Source organism: Xenopus laevis, chromosome 6S, assembly GCF_017654675.1.
Source record: "Xenopus laevis strain J_2021 chromosome 6S, Xenopus_laevis_v10.1, whole genome shotgun sequence".
In the NCBI taxonomy this organism is placed as follows: Eukaryota; Metazoa; Chordata; class Amphibia; order Anura; family Pipidae; genus Xenopus; species Xenopus laevis.
The window spans coordinates 68,004,383-68,026,250 of NC_054382.1; the positions used below are offsets into that span (position 1 = coordinate 68,004,383).

General features: G+C 36.9%; 1 protein-coding gene across 1 annotated transcript in view; it reads right to left on the reverse strand.

Moving 5' to 3' along the window:
• The window catches only part of LOC108720108 (cadherin-10), a 220,427-nt gene that overhangs the window by 49,458 nt on the left and 149,101 nt on the right, over positions 1-21,868 (reverse strand). Inside the window, exon 6 of the mRNA XM_041567648.1 lies at positions 19,246-19,433. Coding sequence (XP_041423582.1) covers positions 19,246-19,433 — 188 coding nt within the window. The remainder of the gene's footprint in view (positions 1-19,245; positions 19,434-21,868) is intronic.

Genomic DNA, 21,868 nt, shown 5'->3' on the forward strand with positions numbered 1-21,868 from the left:
GAAAAGTAAATAAATGCTTTTGTTAAAAGCATACTGTATAATGGTTACATCTACACATATCCTAAACAATAAACTGCCTATACTGATACCTGTATATCATTCACAACTTTCTTTCTCTTTTTCTTTAATAAACTTTGAAGATGCTGGTTGCTAAAAGTGGTTAAGACAGTAACAATGTACAAGTGTTTTATAGTTGATAGAAATATACAAAATGCTAAATATTTAAAATTGCCTAACCCAAGGCAAATTCATTTGGAATTGCACCAACTATCAGATCAATGGACAGATCGCTATTATTTAAAAATGCAGAACTGCAGGTTTTGTAATTATGACAGCTTGGTTGCAACCGTAGCTGCCAAGGAAACAAGTCAATAGCCAGCTGTGGCCCCACCCCAATATCCCAAAAAATGGAAGAAAATCAGTCATAGCTTTTATAGAAAAGTATTATAAGCAAAACTGTACTTGCCAAATATTTCCAAAATCTTATTTATTGTGTTTGTAAAGCAAAATAAATCTTTCTTACATTATATGAATTATTTAAATCTTTGTTGCCACCTGCCTTGGAATTCACAACCACGGAAAGTAGGCAGCAGCCATTTTGTGGACACTGTTATTAAGATTAGCTTTGTAACTTTAAAGGACTTATAAACCTCCTCCACAAAAATGTATTTTAACAGCCTCTTTGAAATCTTTGGATAACTGCCACTCTGGTTGTGAAAAGGCTAACAGTAAGGCAGCATTATCAGCAGCATCACTATAATCACCTAGAAATCTTTCTCCTCCTGTAACCCACTCGGCCCTCCCTCGGGAATTTGCTTTGACTGTTGACTTATGAGTATGCTCAGCTCTTCTCAGCTCAGATAAGGGAACACATTTTAGGACATCCTGCGACTAAATGCCCGTCCATCCTGCGATGTCCTATGCCTTTTGAATGGTGCATCGAGTGCTTTTTACTGTCACTCATCTTCCAAATCTGCACTCACACCTCCGTCCTGTACCTTCCCTTCTCAGCTGTCAGTCTTGCTAACTCCGCCCTCAGTCTTCAGCCTTCAGCCCTCAGGCTTCCGCCGACTGTTGGCTGAATAGAGAGATCTGAAGCGTGAGGGCTGAAGGCTGAAGGCTGAGTGCGGAAGATGGAAGACTGAGGGCAGAAGAATGAGGGCGGAGTTAGCATGACTGACGGCTGAGAAGGGAGGTTACAGGACTGGTATTTAGCTGCAGGATGTCCTAAAATGTGTTCTGTATCAGATTACTAAACTCACCCTCCAGTCTAACTGCCAATGAAGAGCATTACTGGTTCCCATACAAACTCTACTCTAGCTGTCTGATCCTATATTTTTTCTCCTAACCACCTCTCCTGAGCTCGGCTTAACCACTGCAGTGCTCAACCCCAGCAGAACTTTTTATCAAAGTATGTTTATCAAAGTATGTTGAAGTTTAAAAATTCAAATTCTGTATTGCATGAATTTTACAGCATACATGTCCTGTTTGCAGATGTCAATGTTACTAATGATGTGGGAAAATGGCTGCCGGTGAAAGCTTCTATTTATTTTAGGAAAATGTTATGGCACTGGCAAATTGAGGGGGTATATGCAGTACAAATGATGTGGCTTGGGTGGGGAAGATGACATGTCGGAAATGCAAAATGGAAAGTGCAAGTAGTTGCCTGCCCCCGCTTCTATGCCTAAGGCATAGAGGAGGGCAGGCAAAGCTGAAATCTTTCAATGCATTTATAACAGGTATGGGTGTTTTAATGAAAAACAAGAATTTGGGTTTCATGTTTAATTTGAAAAATACTTTTATTATACAGCTTTTTATGTCTGGGTGACAGGTCCACTTTAAAGGAGATGACAAACAGGAGTATCCTGCCATAGGAGCAACAAAATCCATAGGTTACAACTTAAAGGGGTTGTTCACCTTAAAATTAATGTTTAGTAGATGTTGAAAATTATATTCTGAGACAATGGGCAATTGGTTTTAATTTTTTTATTATGTGTTTTTCAGTTTTTCAGTTTTTCAGTTTTGTTATTCAGCAGCACTCCAGTTTGCAATTTCAGCAATCTGGTTAATATAGTCCAAATTACCCTAGCAATCATGCACTGATTTGAATAAGATACTGGAATATGAATAAGTTCCTGAAAAGAAAGATGAGTAATAACAAGTAGAAATAATAATATATACTGTATGTGGCCTTATAGAGAATTTGTTTTTTTTAGTCAGTGACCCCCAGTTGAAAGCTAGAAAAAGTCAGAAGAAGAAGGCAAATAAATTAAAATAAATAAATAAATAAATAAATAAATAAATAAATAAATAAATAAATAATGAATACTAATTGAAAAGTTGCTAGAATTGGCTTTTCTAAATCTAATACTTATAGTTAACTTAAAGGTGAACCACCCTTTTAAGGTTAAGGTTCAACTAAATAAATCAATCTTTATATTTTACCAAGCCCTATTGAACTTTGGCATACTTTGATTATTTAAGCACTCAGACATTAAGTAGAGTGCTTTGCTTTGAACTTAGATTCAAGATAACCTATATCACAATAGATAAGAGTCTATATATAATTCAATATCTATTTTACTTGTCTATTTCTACTTGGTTACTTTGGAGTGGAATTACATTGCTGTTATCCAGTCCATTCCAGTGGCTGCACCACCTCTGTAAAAAAATATGAGGTGACAATTTATAAAAATAATGCAAACACTTCGTATATCAAGCTCACATCAGCATACAACATGCAGATGGCTAAGGCACACAGTTACTTTCAGGCTTGGGTTCATTTAGAGCATCAAGGACAAAACTTATTAAATTGCATATTAAATATTATAAATGTTATAACAGTGCAAATATACAAAAATATGTTACAACAATGACATAGTATCATAGTTAGATTGGGTTGAGAAAAGACCAAAGTCCATCAAGTTCAACCACTCCAACTGAAACCCAGCATCCATACACTGACCCCTACATACGCTCACATTAACTATACAGTATATACTCATACACTAACTATAGATTTTAGTATTTCAATAGCCTTGGATATTTTGCTTGTCCAAGAAATAATCCAAGCCACCCTTAAAGACATTAACAGAATCAGCCATCACAACATCGCCTGGCAGTACATTCCACATCCTCACTGTCCTCACTGTGAAGAACCATCTAAGCTGCTTCAAATTAAAGCTCTTTTCATCTAGTCTAAAGGGGTGGCCTCTGGTGTGGTGATCCTCTTTATTTGTAAAAAGGTCCACTGTTGTTTGACTATAATATCCTCCAACCTGTACCTGTATAGTGCAATTATGCCCCCTCTCAGGTGTATTTTTCCAGTGAAAACAACCCCAACCTTGACATAGATTGGGGTTCATAATTTAAGTCTTCCATCCCTCTAACCAGTTTCCTATCTATTCACTCTCTCCAGTTCATTTATATCCCCCTCACCAGGTGATGCCTTACCGCAGGGACCTATAAAGAGGTAAAATTATGTTTTCATCCCTTGAGTTTATTTCCTTTTTTATGCAAGATGGTACTTTATTTCCTTTAGTGGCTACAGAATGACATTGCCCACATTTAGACTTGTTATCAACATAAAACCCTAGATCCTTCTCAGTTAAGGAAACTCCCAACACACTGCCATTTAGTGTTTAACTTGCATTTATATTATTTTTAAGTTATCAACATTGAGTCTTATTTTCCAGTTTGCTCCTGACATGCAGTTTAATAAACAAAAACAGATTTTTTTAAATAAAAGGGAAATATATAGAAAACCTATATTGGTTCTGGAGGCAAGGGGAAACACATGGGATAAACTCCCCAGCAAATTGGGTCCTCCATAATAAATCCAAATTCTTATCCAGAAGAGCTGACTATTTATCATTGACTTTAGGGGCATCGGGTAACTGGACCCCCCCCTAGGAATGCAAAAAGGGGAGTGGCTCCGGGATTTTTTTTATGACCTCCTGTATGTATGGACTGGACCAAGAATATATTTACCACCATAAATCCTTACAGGAAAATAGTAGAAAGTTGGTACTATATTTAGTAGCAGTATGGTGCTGTGCCATGTTAGCCATTGAAAAAATGCCAGAAATATAAGGTTAAGTGATAAGTAAAAATTGCAATTTTTCAGGATGATAGTATTTCATGTCTATAGAGATGCAATGCTATCATCCCGAAAAATTGCAATTTTTACTTACTTAACCAATAAAAGGTATCACTTAACCTTACATTTTTGTCACTTTTAGCATAATTCAGTCTGAAAAATACAATAACCTACTGTACCTAAAAAAAAGTATTTTTTTTTTAACTTCAAAAGAGTATTCTACAAATGAATACAGTTGCTATTTCATATTATGCTCATATTTTACTTTTGAAATTGTAATCATTGCATAGCTATTTATTACTTGAATATTATCAATATGGATAATTATGTGCTTGTTAACTGTAAAGAATATATGAATACATGTTGCAGTATAAATAAACAATTAGCATTTTTTATTTAAAATGGCCATTTGCTGAAAAATCTCTGTAGAATAAAAAAAGTTAAGCAAATGTAAGCAGCTACACTATAAACCAGCTGTCATTAGATAAATTACTCTTCATAACTGCTTTTCCATCCCCCCTTGCAAGCAATAAGCAATTAGGTTAATGTTTGAGGACTATGGTTTTTTTATCCAGGGTATGCTATCTTGCTTATACAAGAATAGCATTTTCTATTCATGTATTGATTTTGGAGATCAAGAAATGGCTATAATTCCAGTGAAGATGGAAATTCATATAGGGTTTTTTGCCATCCTATCCAACTGTGAAATTGGCTGGTCCTCCCTTTCCAGTTTTATTGTAGTTGTGAGTTTTACTATGTTCTGTAGGTGATTTGATGTATTCTTTATGCTCCATACCTTTATATAATCATCCAATACACATTTCCCCTACTATTTTCATATATTCTCATATTATTCTTTTAGGAATAAATTCTTAAATAAGATGTGCCTTCATACCAAAAAGTAGATTTTAACTCTCACATAAGGCATTATGGGTGGAGGCATGCAAATCACTCATGTATGTCCCTGTGGCCAACTATACATCCGCAATGCTGGTTTTATAGCAAAGATACAGCCTAATAGTTCAGAGCCATATATCCAAACTTGCAGAGAACCTGTTTCGATCTTGTAAGATTTCATCAGTGCAAGAAATTGGAACATGGCTTCTAATTGGATAGGACTTGGAGCATAGCAAAGCATAGAAACCAACTTGATTAGGGTCAGATGGGCATCTTGGAGTCTCTACACTGCATGTCTTCCATTGTGAAGGGCTTTATGGCTTCATTTAGCACATCTCACCCTAATCGTGTTGGTTTCTCTGCTAAAATAAGATGCCCAGCCTTCAGTTAACTTTAATCTTACTGTAAATATTGTGTTTTATTTGTATAATGTTTTACATTGTATTGTACTTCTTTACATACTATTAAATATGCTATCTGTTAGTTACAGTAACAGGCCCAGCTCATTATTCTTGCTATAGCCATCATTTGTTGCTGAAAGAGAAGAAAGAGGGTTCTCATTGGGTTTTGACTGAAGATACTGAAATACTGCTATGGGCAATTACATTTTTAGAGGCTTGGAAGAAGTGAAATGAATCAGTATGGTCACAATATATTTTTGGCAGAGCACCAGAAAGTCACATTTCTACATTTAAGAATCAGTCAAATCTGAATAGAACAACATGGAATAAGATCAGGTAATAAATATTTCTCTTTCCATAGAAAATGTCAATTCAAAATGTGCTATACACTGTAAAAGTTCACGCTCATATGTGTGCAGTTAAATATTTGCATATCTTTCCAAAATCAGATCCAAACAGTTTGTGCATAATGTTATTAAATTAGACGTTTTAAATCATGGTTTTTAAGTTTAGATATATGTACTTGTAGGTTGCCTCATCTCTTGGTGGTTAATGCATTATATAGAGTACTTACCTCATCTATAATATGTTTATATAAGAAATGGACCAATTACATAGAAACTGTACTGGATGTCTACTTGCTGCAAGGTAACCCTGCACTTAACATGTACATTAGCATCTTCTATTGAACCTTATTGGTTCAGTAGAAGTGTTGGTGTTGAGGTGGGTAAGAAAAGTGTGCTTTTAAGGCTTTCAAATTAGCTGGGACAGCCGAATCATTTATAAGGTACAAGGAGGCTAATAAACCATGCAAATAAAATATAAGGCAAGCTAAAATTGATGTGGAAAAGGATTTTGTAGCAAGTAGTAAAAATAATCAATCCAAAATTATTTTTTGTGTCTACACAAATGAGGAACCAGTTCCCGAAGGTTTCCTTCTTGATAGTTCCCAATTCTAGTAAAACAACTAATGATGCATGGTTCACACATGAGGAAATGCAAAAGAGACTAGAACATGTTAAGATAAACAGAGGTCCAGGGCCAGATGGTATTCATCCCAGGGTACTTAGCGAGCTTAACTCTGTGATTGCCAAACCTCTTTGCTTAATTTTTTAGGATTCTTTGAAGTCTGGCATAGTGCCAAGAGACTGGCAAATGTGGTGCCTCTATTTAAAAAGGGATCCTGTTCTCAGCCTCAAAACTATAGGCCAGTTAGTCTGACGTCAGTGGTAGGAAACCTTTCGAAGGGTTAATAAAGGATAAGATACTAGACTTCATAGCAAATCATAATAGTATGAGTTTGTGCCAGCAAGGTTTTATGCTTAATTGATCTTGCCAGGTTTTTGTAGATAACAAGTTGTCTAATTCTGGGCAGTGTCATTCTGTGGCTACTAAAGCAAATAAAATTCTGTTTTGCATAAATAAGGGATATTAACTCAAGGGAAAAAAAACAATCATGCCTCTTTATAGGTCCCTGGTAAGGCCTCATCTGAAGAATACAGTGCAGTTTTGAACTCCAGTCCTTAAGAGGGATATAAATGAGCTGGAGAGAGTGCAGAAACGTGCAACTAAACTGGTTAGATGGATGGAAGACTTAAAGACTGTCAAGGTTGGTGTTGTTTTCTCTGGAAAAAGGTGCTTGCGGTGGGATTACACTTTACAAGTATATTAGAGGACATTATAGACAAATAGCAGAGCACCATATTACCCATAAAGAGGATCACCGTACCAGAGACCAACCCTTCAGACTAGAAGAAAATAACTTTCATTTAAAGCAACATAGGGGGTTCTTTACAGTGAGGTCAGTGAGGTTGTGGAATGCACTGCCGGATGATGTTGTGATGGCTGATTCAGTTAATGCCTTTAAGAATGGCTTGGATGATTTCTTGGACAGACATATATCAAAGGCTATTGTGATACTAAATTCTATAGTTAGTATAGAAATGGGTATATAGAATTTATGTGAAAGTAGGGAGGGGTGTGTGTATGGATGCTGAGTTTTCATTTGGAGGGGTTGAACTTGATGGACTTTGTCTTTTTTCAACCCGATTTAACTATGTAACTATGCAATAATCACCATCTCCATCTCCCTTTGAATACAGTTCTGACAAGGTGGAAGATGCAGTACTAGTGATGAGTGAAATTTGACACAAAAAAAGACACCCATAGACTCCAGTGGGTAAAAAAAAGTTGTGTGCATCAAAAAAATGTTGCCCATTGATTTCAATGCATTTGGCAAAATACATTTGATTCGCCCATCACTATGCAGTACTTTTCACTCCGCTTTTTGTGTAAGAAAGAGCTGTGCATTCTGAAATGACACCTTCAGCCTATGGGTTGTACTAGAATGTACAGATCTGTGCACTCAAATAATGGAGTGCACCCTGTCCCACATTTCAGAAATCAATTCAGCACACAACTTGTGTGCAATTGATTCAAAACTAAAAAGGCCCACTATTTGACTTTATCGTGAAAATAACAGCACAAGAAACATTTACATATTAATGATCTATTTTTATTTACATGTACAGTATTACATGTTGCATCTGCATTTTAATCTCTATGCATGTATGATATACTCATACTTTTGCTTTTATCAGCTGGGTTTTGTTTAGGCAGATTGGTGTTTGCAGACATTGCAGTTAATAGTAATCCACACAACATAAAGCTGCATTTTTTACTTCAGTTTAGTATAATTAACAAAAAATTACACATAGAGGATAAATATACTTAATTTTTCAACAGAAAGTAACTATTTATTTTTAACGTTTCTGGCCATTTTAGATTGCTAGATTAGAAAACATGTCCAAGTTTGCAATATTTTATAATACATGAACATAAATAATGCAAGCAATTTTTATTATTGCTGCCAATTTATCATTTCTGAAGAATTTCTGTAGCACACTGTTGATCCTTTAAAATGAATTCCTGTCCAATCTTAATCAATTATAGTTTTGACCTGGAAATTCATGTTTTGAGTAAATGTGAATTAAAATGTCAATTCAAAAATAAAAATGCATGAACCTCATTGGCGTAATAAAGCAATTGGTGTTGTGGTAGCATTGCCTGGAACAGTTTTCTTTTATCATTTTACATTACACATAAATAATCCAAAATCAAATATTTAAGGCAGAGATATTACAAATTACATACATAAATACATACATGCATAAATATTACATAAAAATAAGCACATCATTCACAAATTATTTTATTAAAGAGCAATCCATTTTGAATTTATCTTTGCCACCCTTTGGGACAGATTGATCAAAGTGTGAAATTAGAGCTCTCCACATTAATATTCCACCACTTTTGCTTCACAAATGTGAAAAAGTTGAAAAACTCAAATTTGAAAAAAAAATCTTACATTTTGCCTAGGAAACCTCCTACTGACTTTTACATGAACTCTATATTTGAGATTTTTGCTCTTAATTAATCTTGAAAATGTGAGTTTCGGTAAATTTAATTCGAGTTTTTGGGTTTAAAGCACAAAAGCTTGAAAAAAAAGTAAAATTCAAACTAAGCGGTATATCTAGAGTGAAATTCTGCCACTCTCCATTCATTTCTATAAAATTTTGAAAGGCTTATTTTGAAAGGATGAACTTTCACTTTTACCCCTTGATAACTACTCTTTTAAAATCCCATAGAAATTAATGGAGAGTGGTGTAATTTCACTCTAGAGGACTGTGTCAATCTCTAACTTCACTCTTTGATAAATATACCCCTAATACATAAGGGCTAAAGAAAAATAGATAAGGGATCTGGCAATTTCCAGACATATTCATTAATTACTATGCCTATTTTTGTCAATAGTAATTGTTAAAACAGTTTTCAGATTGACGCGCAACAGTTTTGAAGCAAATGACTTTTTGGCAGGCGTCCCAAACTTTTGGATGGCTGCAAATTTTCACAAGAGTTTTGCACCAAAAAGTCACTGTGAAATAACACTTGTAGAAAGATGTATTTTGCTCAGAAAAATTTGCCACAAAAAGTTGCTGCAAATGAAGTTACATTGAAAAAGTCACCAAAGAAAAATGGCCATAGACTCCAAAGTATTTTGCTCAGAAAAAATGCCAGTTGACTTCAGTGCTTTCCACAAATGTTTCTGTGGTGTTAGGGTCTCTTGACAGTATAATGGTTACTCACCACACTAAGGAAGTGGCCCAGGTGCACCGCCCTGAGCCCTCAGCACAGGGGGGTGGATAAACCAACAAACCAATATGGAGCAGGCACCCAAATGAAAGCAGACTTCCACCAGGCAAATATTCAAAGTGAAAAGAGTTTGTGTCCACAGCCTGACACGTTTCGTGTCCCAAACACTTAATCAGCCTATGATTAAGTGTAATGATAATGGGAGATTTTAATTACCCAGATATTGACTGGAGCAACAGTACTGCTAGATCAGTTAATGGGAACAAGTTTATAAACTTATTGCACGACAATTTTTAGCACAGGTTGTTGAGGAGCCTACCAGAAAAAATGCTAATGCTAATCTTGATTTAGTGATCTCAAATGCCCAGAACTTATAGCAAATGTGCAAGTCATTGAACCCCTGGGTAATAGTGACCATAATGTTATATCTTTTAATGTCTGGTGCAAAAAACAAAAATATACTGGGGCAACAAAAACCATGAATTTTGGAAAAGCTAATTTTAGTGCCTTGAGGGCTGCCCTACAGAGCATTGATTGGAGCAATACGTTTTCAGCTAAAAACACAGAACAGAAATGGTTGTCCTTTAAAATGATATTAAACCATTACTGTTCTCAATTTATTCCCTTAAGGACTAAACGTAGAAGCTCTAAGAATCATCCTGTGTGGCTTAATACAGAAGTAAAGAAGTTAATGGGAAAGAAGAGAAAGGCATTTAAAAACTACAAATCTGTGGGAACAGAAGCTGAATTTAATGAATATAAACACTGTAATAAATTTTGTAAATCAGCAATCCGGAAGGCTAAGAAAAGAATTGAAGAGTTAATTGCGGTGGAGGTGAAAACTAACCCCAAAAAGTTTTTTAAATATATTAATAGTAAAAAAGATGCAGGTTGAGAGTGTTGCTCCATTAAATAATGGTACCAGTATGGTTGTAACAGATACAGAAAAGGCAAATGTGTTAAATCAGTTATTTTCTTCAGTGTATACAATAGAGGAGTCTGGGTTCACAGGCTCACTTGATAACTGCACGAATGGTTCAGCTCAATCTAGTCAGTAGCTGACTCAGGATATGATTCAAAAAGCTTTAATACACATTAATGTAAACAAGGCTCCAGGGCCTGATGGCATACACCCCCGGGTTCTAAGAGAGCTTAGTTCAGTTTTAGACCAGCCCCTATTTCTGATTTTCTCAGATTCACTGTCATCTGGTATGGTGCCTATGGATTGGAGAAAAGCTGATGTTATTACAATATTTAAAAAGGGATTACGATCTCAGCCTGTCAATTATAGGCCAGTAAGCTTGACATCTGTGGTGGGCAAATTATTCGAAGGCTTGTTAAGGGATCACATTCAAAATGTTGTCCTAATGAATGGCATTATGAGCAACAATCAGCATGGCTTTATGAAGGATAGGTCATGTCAGAAGAATTTTGATTTTTATGATGTGGTAAGTAAGATTCTGGGCAGTAGATGTGATCTATTTGGATTTTGCCAAAGCGTTTGGTACTGTGCCCCACATACGACTGCTTTCTAAACTAAGGTCTGTTGGGCTTAATGAAGTTGTTTGCACGTGGATAGGAAACTGGCAACAGGATCGGGTACAGAGGGTGGTTGTTAATGGGACATTCTCTACTTGGAGTAAAGTTTTTAGTGGGGTTCCCCAGGGCTCAGTATTGGGTCCTCTTTTATTTAACTTGTTCATTAATGACTTAGGGGAGGGTGTTGTAAGTAATGTATCAGTGTTTGCAGATGACACAAAACTATCCAGCCCAATTAATTCCATCCAGGATGTGGCATCCTTGCAACATGATCTTGACAAACTGGCAATCTGGGCATCTAAGTGGCAAATGAGATTCAATGTTGATAAATGTAAGGTCATGCACCTGGGATGTAAAAATATCCAAGCCACTTATACCCTTAATGGGACTGCACTAGGCAAATCCATTATGGAAAAGGATCTTGGAGTCCTTGTAGATGATAAACTTGTCTGTAGCAAGCAATGCCAGTCGGCAGCATCAAGGGCAAATAAGGTCTTGAGCTGTATTAAAAGGGGCATAGAGTCGAGGGAGGAGGGGGTCATTCTTCCAATGTATAGAGCACTTGTAAGGCCCCATCTAGAATATGCCATACAGTTTTGGTCTCCATCACTCAAACAGGACATTATTGTATTATAGAGGGTACAGAGAAGGGCAACTAAGCTGGTAAAAGGTATTGAAAATCTTAGCTATGAGGAAAGACTGGCCAAATTGGGGATGTTCACGCTGGAGAAGAGGCGCTTGAGGGGTGATATGATAACTATGCATAAATATATAAGGGGATCATATAATAATCTCTCTAATGCTTTATTTACCAGAAGGTCTTTCCAGCTGACACGAGGTCACCCATTCCTATTAGAAAAAAAGAGGTTCGTGTTTAAACTAGGCAAGGGGGTTGGGTGAGAGAATTATGGGGAAGCTAGAGTAGACCGGGCAGTGGGATTAGTAAGGGTTTATGGGGGAGGAGTGAGGAGGGCATACAGTTTACCTGCTAAGGAGATCCCTCTGTTACAAGAAAAACAGGCTAATACTAACACAAGATATAATTCTCTGCTAAGTGCAAATTTCAAAAGGAAAAGTAGTAACCTCCAATGTATGCTGGCAAATGCACAGAGTTTGTCGGGTAAAATGGAGTAATATCCATTGCTGGCACTGGTGAGGGTGTGGAATCCCTCTGGGTAAAGATTTTGACTGGGCAAGAGGTTACAAAGAAAAATCTTTTTTATCTTGTAATAACTAAAAATACTGAACTCATCTCTAGCATTTGCACGGGTGAGCATTTAGGGAATAGTGATCATAACATGATGGTTGTATTTTTTTTTAGTTACAACTACTATGATGCAAACCCACCAATCATTGTATTGAAATGCAGGTGTGTAATCCCTATAGACTAGAAGAACATAACTTTCATTTGAAGCAGTTAAAGTGGTTCTTTTGAGGTTGTGGAATGCGCTATCGGTGATGGCAAATTATTTTAATGCCATTAAGAGTGGCTTGGATCATTTATTGAACAATCATAATATCAAAGACTATTGTGCTATGATAATCTACAATTAATATAGATATCGGTACTGTATGTATAGTTATGTATGTGAGTGTATAGATAGGTCTGTTCAACTGTCAGGCTCTGCTGAGGTTTGGTTATGAGACCTCCTAGTTACTGGCTGATCACCCTAACCACCGGGCCAGGTGAACAGCCAGCAAATTCACTTTTACTCTTCTGCTAGGTTTTAGTATTAGCAATCTCACCCGAGCATCCTTATTGGTAGGTTGGGGCCAGCGAGTCAGGGCCTATATAAGGCCAGTCCTCCTCACCACTAGTGCCTGAGCACTGTGGCATTGCCCCTAGCTCTGTTCCCTGCTCTTTCCTTAACCTTGCATTGCCTGACCTTGCTCTTTTCCTATCCTTGCCTGTACTGGTCCATCCTGTCCAGTCCAGTCCTGCACTCTACACTCACTCCATCCTGTCCTAGTCTGCCCTGTCTTGTCCAGTCCAGCTGCTCAGTCCTGTTCTGTACTGTTCTTACACCTTCTCCTGATTTTGATCCTTGATTCTGCAGCTTTGCCCGCACCATCCCAATCCAGTCCTGCTCTGTTTAATAATACTTTGTCCTATTCTATGCCCTCATCATCCTGTTCTGCATGAAGGACTCCCGTTCCATTCCTTATCCTCCTCAGCTCCCCCTACCTATCCTTGACAACAAGTATTTGCATATATACTGTATATATGTTAACTGTGGTTCATTTGGAGGGGTTGAACTTGATGGCCTCTTTTCAACCCAATTTAACTATTTAAATATATAACATTTGCACAGAACTTTCAGCTTTATTACATAGAATCAGTTTAGCAACATCTCTCTGCATTATATGTGAAATGTGCATACAAGATGCAAAAGGTATTGACAATGCAATTGGAATTTAACTATGTTTAAGATCTTGCTCTAACATGGCCATTGTATTTGTCTTGATGGATTCATTTTAAATACAAAGTCTAAGATGCATGTGTGTACCTATACTTGTGAAAATGGAAATGTATGTGTTTCCAAATTGGGCCCAGTGTTATTTATTGAACAGTTTGTGCTCTTGCAGCATAAAAGCTCAGATAACTTAGCTGGGCAGAAAATGTGCAAAGACATTCAATAACCACTCAATAGCTGCAACATTTATTTTAAATGCCTATTGTATTTTGCTGAAAATTTTTAAATAATTGATCATTGTAAATTGATCTCTTCAATCTTCTCAAACTTGCCAAAGAGAGTTTACTGCGAATAGCATATTTTCAGTCTTTTTTTTTCTTCATTTTTATATGTTGTATACCTAAATCAAGTACTTTGATGCTTTTAAGCCTTCTCTATCTGTGATGAGAATAAATATTCATCTTATTTAGTTTAAAATGCTGTGTTATTCAGTATAGGTTTAGTACTCAGCGAAGGGCTTTTCATATCTTTTTAGCTATTCTTATTATAACCTTAATGGGTTTTTTTTAATTTGGTAATTTATTCATTGAAATTGTTATGGTCATTTACACCTACAAGTGTAATTTTGGAGGCAATTTGCCATATTCTTTTTTTTACCAAGCATGCTGAAATTCCCCCAGAATTTGAGCTTAATTGTGACCACAATGGGGCATTGTGTCAGACATCTTTGTTGGTGATGGAATTGCTCTGGATATTTTTTTGCTGCAGTCATTTCTGCTGCTTAGCATAAAAATGGTGCAAGTGTCTGATTTGTTAGGTACAAGCCCACTTTATAAATGTGGTTCTAATTACAGCTTGGTGGTAAAGTTTACAAAAATATGGTTACAATAATGGTAATAATATAATAAAAAAAGGTGAAGCTGAATCACAGGAGAGGAGCAACACATAAAGAACCATACTTCAAGAAGTATAAAAGAGACAGTATGAAATAAAGATTATTTTCTGCACATACCTTCTGTGTTATAGAGTAAAGTAAAAAAAATCTCTGTGCAGAATGTTTTCTATTTTATAAGGTAATAGAACAAGAGAAAGGCTAATTAATTTATCAAGATTTATTTTATTCCACAACACTCATAATATGCTTGGCCTAAATGTGTGCAAGGAAGAGAGAAATGTTCTAAGACTATAATATTTGTCATTTCTAGTGATGGGCAAATACATTCACCAGGAGTGAATTTGTAGGGAATTTCTGCATTTTACTGCCAGTGCTGCGTGAAAAAGATTTGGGCACGCGTCAGAATAGTCGCGCTCATAAAAATTGAACGCCCATTGACTTTAATGCATTTGGATCTTACAGGCTGACCAACTACCCTCTGGCAATATACTTAATCTAGTTTGAGGAAGATATTTGAAAGAAATACATGGTGGGGTATTGACTCTAATGAGCAACACATCAAATCATTGTATATACTGTAAATGCTGTTGTTTATTATATAACACCATTGCTTAATTACAGTCTCTCTTATTGGGGTGTCATTTTTAAATTGACCACACTCCTGCCTCTAAAAAACATCTATGAGGCTTGCTGTAATGTGCCAAAAAAACTTTTCTTGACACTTGGTCCTCTCCAAGTGGTATTATTACATCACTAAAATACAAACATGTGATCTATGATATACACTTCTAATTCCAAACAATTTATTACTAGATCATGGGATATCAGATTTTTTAAGTCTATGTTTTTAAAACAGAGCTAATAAATGTTAAGCGGGTATATCTTCTTACTTCCTTGCACACATTTAGGCCAAGCATATTATGAGTGTTGTGGAATAAAATAAATCTTGATAAATTAAAGCCTTTCTCTTGTTCTATTACCTTATAAAATAGAAAACATTCTGCACAGAGATTTTTTACACTTTACTCTATAACACAGAAGGTATGTGCAGAAAATAATCTTTATTTCATACTGTCTCTTTTATACTTCTTGATGTATGGTTCTTTATGTGTTGCTCCTCTCCTGTGATTCATCTTCACCTTTTTAATGAATTTTTAGTCTGTATTTTCTGTAAAGGGAATACATTGCTCATACATTTTCAAATCTGTGTTTAAAAGCAAAGCCAGTGGGACTAGATGTTCTTTTTCTGTTGTTGACTTCTCTCTGAGGTGTTAAATTAACCACAGAAAATGCTTTGTGATAATTTATTGTAGCTTTCTTGTTAGAATGGCACTTTATCTTTGTTTGATATCTTTTTTCCATTATGCTAGTAACTGCTGCAAATTGCAATGCATGTCTATGTAATTTTAGGGGATAGTTTTAGATTATCGATCCTTGCTCTTAATCAGTTATAGGATCAGCAGGGCAAACTGCACCATCACACATTAAATGAAACATTTAAAAGTGTAAATGTTCGTCTGTAATAGGTTAAAATGTTGATGGTTTAATATGAATGATTAAGAAATGGTTAATACATATTTTCAGGTTTGAAGGGGGACAATAGCAAGTTATAAAAAGGAATATTTCAGGATGTGAATTCAGAGAAGCATCATGGGAAGAGAGATGAGCAGTGGGCTCTGCAGCAGTAGAATAATCTCCTGGAAGAGGTACTGTACCTAGGTAGCATGAGGTCTAGTGGTTTAATAGTATGCTCTAAGAAGTGTAAGAGAGCAAGTTAACTAGCATGGGCAGCTATGGCCCCAACTAGGAGTTAGTGGGCATAGTGTTTCCAGGGGCTAGGTCCAGAGAGTGAGCCGGCCAGGACCCAAGAGGGGTGCCTGCCAGAATATGTCCCCCCGGCAGTGTGCAGTTACGGGAAGTGTCATATGGAAAACTGGAAGATTGGGCCCTGTGAATGGACTGCTGCCTTTACTGAAGGCAGAGACAACTCTCTGTAACTCTCTGCATTGTGTGTTTCGCTGAAGGTTTCCCCTACACAAAAGGTCTGTGATACATCCAAGGGGTACAGAACAGAAGCTATTTGCCCTTGTTAAAGTGTCTCTTTCTCTATCTCATGTTTTTGTTTTTCAAGTCTGATTTTATAATTATAATGTGGGCACATGTATGGTTTTTCCTCTAGAAACCTCTTAATTTCTAATCTCCTAATTCTTAAAAAGGTATATCCCATATATTAAAATTTGTATTCCAGTTTTTTTCTGCTATAATAAAAGCATACCTTGTACATGATTTTTAACTAATTTAGCATGAATCCATACTGGTGGAAAGAGCTTTCCACGGTGGTCCCAGCGGGGGACGCCCGCCGCGGGGACACCCACAGCCTTAGTCCTCTCTCCTCAAGTACTGGTAATTAATTGAAAGGGGCTTTTGTCTAGAATTCATTGCCCGTTGGTAGGTCTACTTGCTAGTATCCTGGGTGTGTTTTCTTCGTGTTTGATTCCTGGTTTTGATCCCTGCCTGTCTTTTTATTCTGAACTCTGCCAATATTGACTCTTGCCTGCCTGACTATCTCGAACTCTGTTAATCCTGACTTCTGCCTGACAATTCTACTGGTATTGACCCTTGCCTGTCTGACCTTGCTTGAACTCTGCCCGCACTGACCCGCCTGTCTGACCTTGCTTGAACTCGGCCCTCACTGACCCGGCCTGTCTGACTTTGCTAGTACTCTGCCCACACCGACCCCGGTCTTCCTTAATATGTTTTTGTCTATTCCTAGAACTGTGCTTTCCAAAACCTTGATAACGACTGTGCCCCTTTGCCAGTCCAAAACTCTTGCTTTGCTACTCTCTTATTAAGACTTGGTGGCATCCGATTACCAGAGGGCTCCTCCTGAAGTTAAAGGTGGCTGCTACAGTCAGAAGCAGAACCGAGACCAGGGCGCCTAACACCAGTTCTGGATTTAGTGAGCTGATCATTTATTTAAAGTTTACATGCCTTTCAATAGACAAGTTATGGTATGGTGATCTATATTTTAGTAAACCTTTGGTATTATAGCAAAACTCATACATGTACTAAAATATTATATTCAGAGACACAACAAATTTAGTGCAATTTCTAAATAATACACCTGCCTTGTTCCGCTTTTGTTCTGCAACACATGTTTCAGACTTGAATATGTTTAAAGCGAACTGACCTTTGAATTATTCCCCATGCCAATTAATATCTGATTGAAGATTATTGAGATATTGACTGGACACATGCCAGTTGCAAAGAATTGCTTTGATGGTTCTGCACAAAACTTAACAAAGTTTACCGATTGGGAAGACAGCCACTTGTTTTGCAATCAAATAAATGAACTACTTTTCCCATGTCCAACTTTAAAGTGAAGATGCAAACATGAACACCATTTAGTTTAAGATATACTATTATTTTTCCTTTCACACTGCCATGTCACTATCATGTGGTATATTTTAAGACCCCGGGGGTGCAAGTACAAAAGCACAGCCCTTAGTGTGCATTTGCTAAGCACTTGCCATCCCTGCCAGCTGTTCTCTGCACAGAAGCAAATCTAGTGCTTGGTTCAGATAGCAGAACCAGGACAAATACAGTACCTTAGAGTAGGTGGTCAGCATTGGACACAAAGGGCCTGCCACGGGTCTCTGCACTACAAAATGGTGTGGGGTAATGCAAATGAAGGCATAAGGCTAGTGAAGGGGATGCCATGTTTGGGAGATTTGTCACCTATAGTAGCACATTTACATTACAGGTGGCAAAAATTGCCATGTGCCTCAATTGTCAAAATATTTTATTTACATTTAAAGTTTGTAGCTGTTCATTACGCATCTAACAGCTGTCCTGCTATATATGAGAGGGTCTCTGTCTATAGTCCTGTAGAAAGCCATGATTGGCAGCTATAGAGAACCATCAATTTGTTTATAGTGTGGTTTAAATGAGAACTAAACCTTAAAAAATTAATATGGCTAAAAATGCAACATTTTATATACTGTATTATTATATAACTTATAATACCAGTCTAAAGCTCCAAGCTGTTGCGGCTGGCCTGTAATATAAGCAGATGATACAGGGCTGATTATTAAATTCTGATGCTAGTTGCACTGGTTTATGTGCTGCCATGTAGTAATTATTTTTATTAATTCTAATCAGCCGTATATTGTGATATTTATATTTTATGTGTATTGTTGGTTTGAGTCAGTCCCTAAGCTCAGTAACGAATCAGCAGAAAAGAAGATTGAGAGCTCCTGTAGGCATCATCAGAGGCACAGATCTTTACTGCTAAAGGGCTGTGGTTGCTTTGGGCTGGTACAGAAGCCCAAAACATAATGTACAAAATTTCTAGCCTACTTATTTAGTTAAGCTTTAGTTCTTCTTTAAGCTCTATTCAGCTTGAATGGCTGAAATACTTCCCAATTTTGTTCTTAGAAAAATTAGGTAAAAGCTGTTTTGTGGCATACAGCTGCTATAACATTAACATCAAGCATACTGTTGCAGAAAATGGTCACATATGGTTTCCCTGTTGGGATCAGCAAGTGGGAGAATTAATATTTGCTTTATAATGTAGTTTAAATAATAAGCTGTACTACAGCAAGCATTGTTCATGCTCAGCTTAGCAATCTATATAGCATTTTCAGAAACCAATGCATTTAAGTTAATAAAAAGATGCATCAATCATATTGTTAGTCCATGTAGAAAGTACAGTAATATATAACTAGTATATTAGTAATGACTGCAGTACTCTATACAAATCCACAAACCATATTTAAAAAACATATTATGTTTCATAGTTCACCCTGTCTTAATATTTAATTGCTGGAATATTATAAACTCCCCTACCTTTTTCACCATTATGACACCATCCTGTGTACTTTTGTCTGTGACAAAAACAAACATTGCTGTTTCATCTCCATTGAAGATTCTGTATTCTACTTCAGCATTTTTGCCAATATCTGCATCTGTTGCCTTAATACGACCCACTGTAGAACCAACCATAGAAGATTCAGGAACACTGAGATGGTAGGAATCTGTATGAGAGGAATTTTTGTAATCAGTATGATAAACTATAATAAATAATTTATGCAAAATTTCTTTCATATATATATATCTGTGTTTACCGAGATAACAGGAAAATATGTTAAGTGTCTGGCCTTCAATTGCATACATTTAATTGCAGACCTACTGGACAGGGACTGTATCTTGACATGATTCTGTAAGCATAACAACCATTACCCAGACAAGAAGATGTAATGCAAAATTCCAGCGCTCTACAGCATATATTTTGTGTTTTTTAAATGTTTTTTTTGTTTTGTTGTCATGTCTGTATGTAGCACTGAATACCAACTGCTTACTGCTAATCATTTTAATTAATATTATTAAAAAATTGATTAATCACAATACATTTATCTCCAACATTTACAAACAGATCTTAAAAGTACAAATTGACTACTTGAGCTCATTGCTATCTACATAGTAACAGTAAGTTAGGTTAAAAAAAAGACATGTCTATCAAATTTAACCTTTTAAGTCTATAACCTACCTAATTGCTAGTTGATCCAGTGGAAGGCAAAAAAGAAAATTGAAGCCACTCCAATATGCCTCAGAGGGGGGTGCCTTTCTGACTCCAAGATGGACTAGTCCCTGGATCAACTTGTACTACGTGTTCAACATGTTTCTAAATAACATTCCTGCCTTGCTCCTCTTTTGTTCTGCAACACATGTTTCAGACTTGACTAAGTTTAAAGCAAACTGGCCTTTGAATTGCTCTACATGCCAATTAATATCTACTTGGAGATTATTGAGATATTGATTGGGCACATCCCAGTTGCAAAGAATTGCTCTGATGGCTCTGCACAAAACTTAACAAAGGTTACTGATTGGAAAGACATCCACTTGTTTTGCAATCAAATAAATGAACTACATTTACCATGTCCAACTTTACAGTGAAGATAGAAACATGAGCACCATTTAGTTTAAGATATACTATTACCTTTTCCTTTCACACTGCCATGTCACTATCATGTGGCATCATTTAAGACCCCGGGGGCGCAAGTACAAAAGGACAGCCCTTAGTGTGCATTTGCTAAGCACTTGCCATACCTGCTAGCTGTTCTCTGCACAAAAGAAAATCCAGTGCTTGGTTCAGAGAGCAGTGCCAGGACACATACAGTACCTTAGAGTAGGTGGTCAGCATTGGACACAAAGGGCCTGCCATTAAGGTTATAAGTGGATTGGATATATTTACATCCTAGGTACATTTATCAACATTGAATCTGATCTGCCACTTAGCTTGCCAGATTTGCAAGGATGTCACATCCTGGATACAGCGCCGATTCTGACTAAGGAGCCGCCTGAGGCGGCTCCTGCAATGCCGCCCCCCCCTCACCAGCTTACGTGTCGGGAGGGGAGGCAGAAACACTATTGCGGAGAGCCGAAAAAAACGGAAATTCGGCTCTTAAAGGTGCAGGAGCGGCTTTTTGCCGCCCCTGGAATCCTTTCAGGCGCTGACGCCAGAGGAGCGCCCCTGCCTGGATAGAATTAATTGGGCTGCATAGTTTTGTGTTGTCTGCAAACACTGATACATTACTTACAATACACTCCCCTGAGTCATAAATGAACAAGTTAAATAAAAGTGGACCCAATACCAAGCCCTGAGGAACTCCATTAAGAATCTTATTTCAAGTAGAGAATTAACAACCTACCTCTGTACCTGATTCTGTATCCAGTTACCTATCCATGTGCAAACTAGTTTATTAAGTCCAACAGACTATACTTTAGAAACCAGTCATTTGTGGGGCACAGTATCAAACGCTTTGGCAAAATCCAAATAGATCACATCGACTGCTCCCCCACTTTCCAGCATCTTACTTACCTCATCATAAGAAGCAATCAAATTTGTCTGACATGACCTTTCCTTCATAAAGCCATGCTGATTGCTGCTCATAATGCCATTCACTAGGACAACATTTTAAATGTCATCCTTCATCAGCTTTCCTCCAATCCATAGGTAGCATACCAGATGAAATCAAATCTGAGAAAATCAGAAATAAAGGCCAGTCTAAAACTAAACTAAGCTCTCTTAGAACCCAAGAGTATATGGCATCTGGCCCTTTTTACTAAAGCTTTATGAACCATGTCCTGAGTCAGCCACTGACTAGATTGAGCTGAGCCAACAGGGCAGCTATGAGGTGGACCAGGTAACTCTGACTCCTTTATTGTATATACTGAACTGATTTAGCACATTTGCCTTTTCTGTATCCATACTGGTACCATTCTTTAAATGAGCAACACTCTCAACCCACATCTTTTTACTATTAATATACTTAAAAAACTTTTTGGGTTTAGTCTTAGCCTCTGCTCGTTTCCTATCTTTGCCTTCCGGATTGCGGTTTTACAACATTTATTATAGTGTTTATATTCATTAAATGCAGCTTCTGTCCAGGAGGGATCCTGGCCCCTCTGC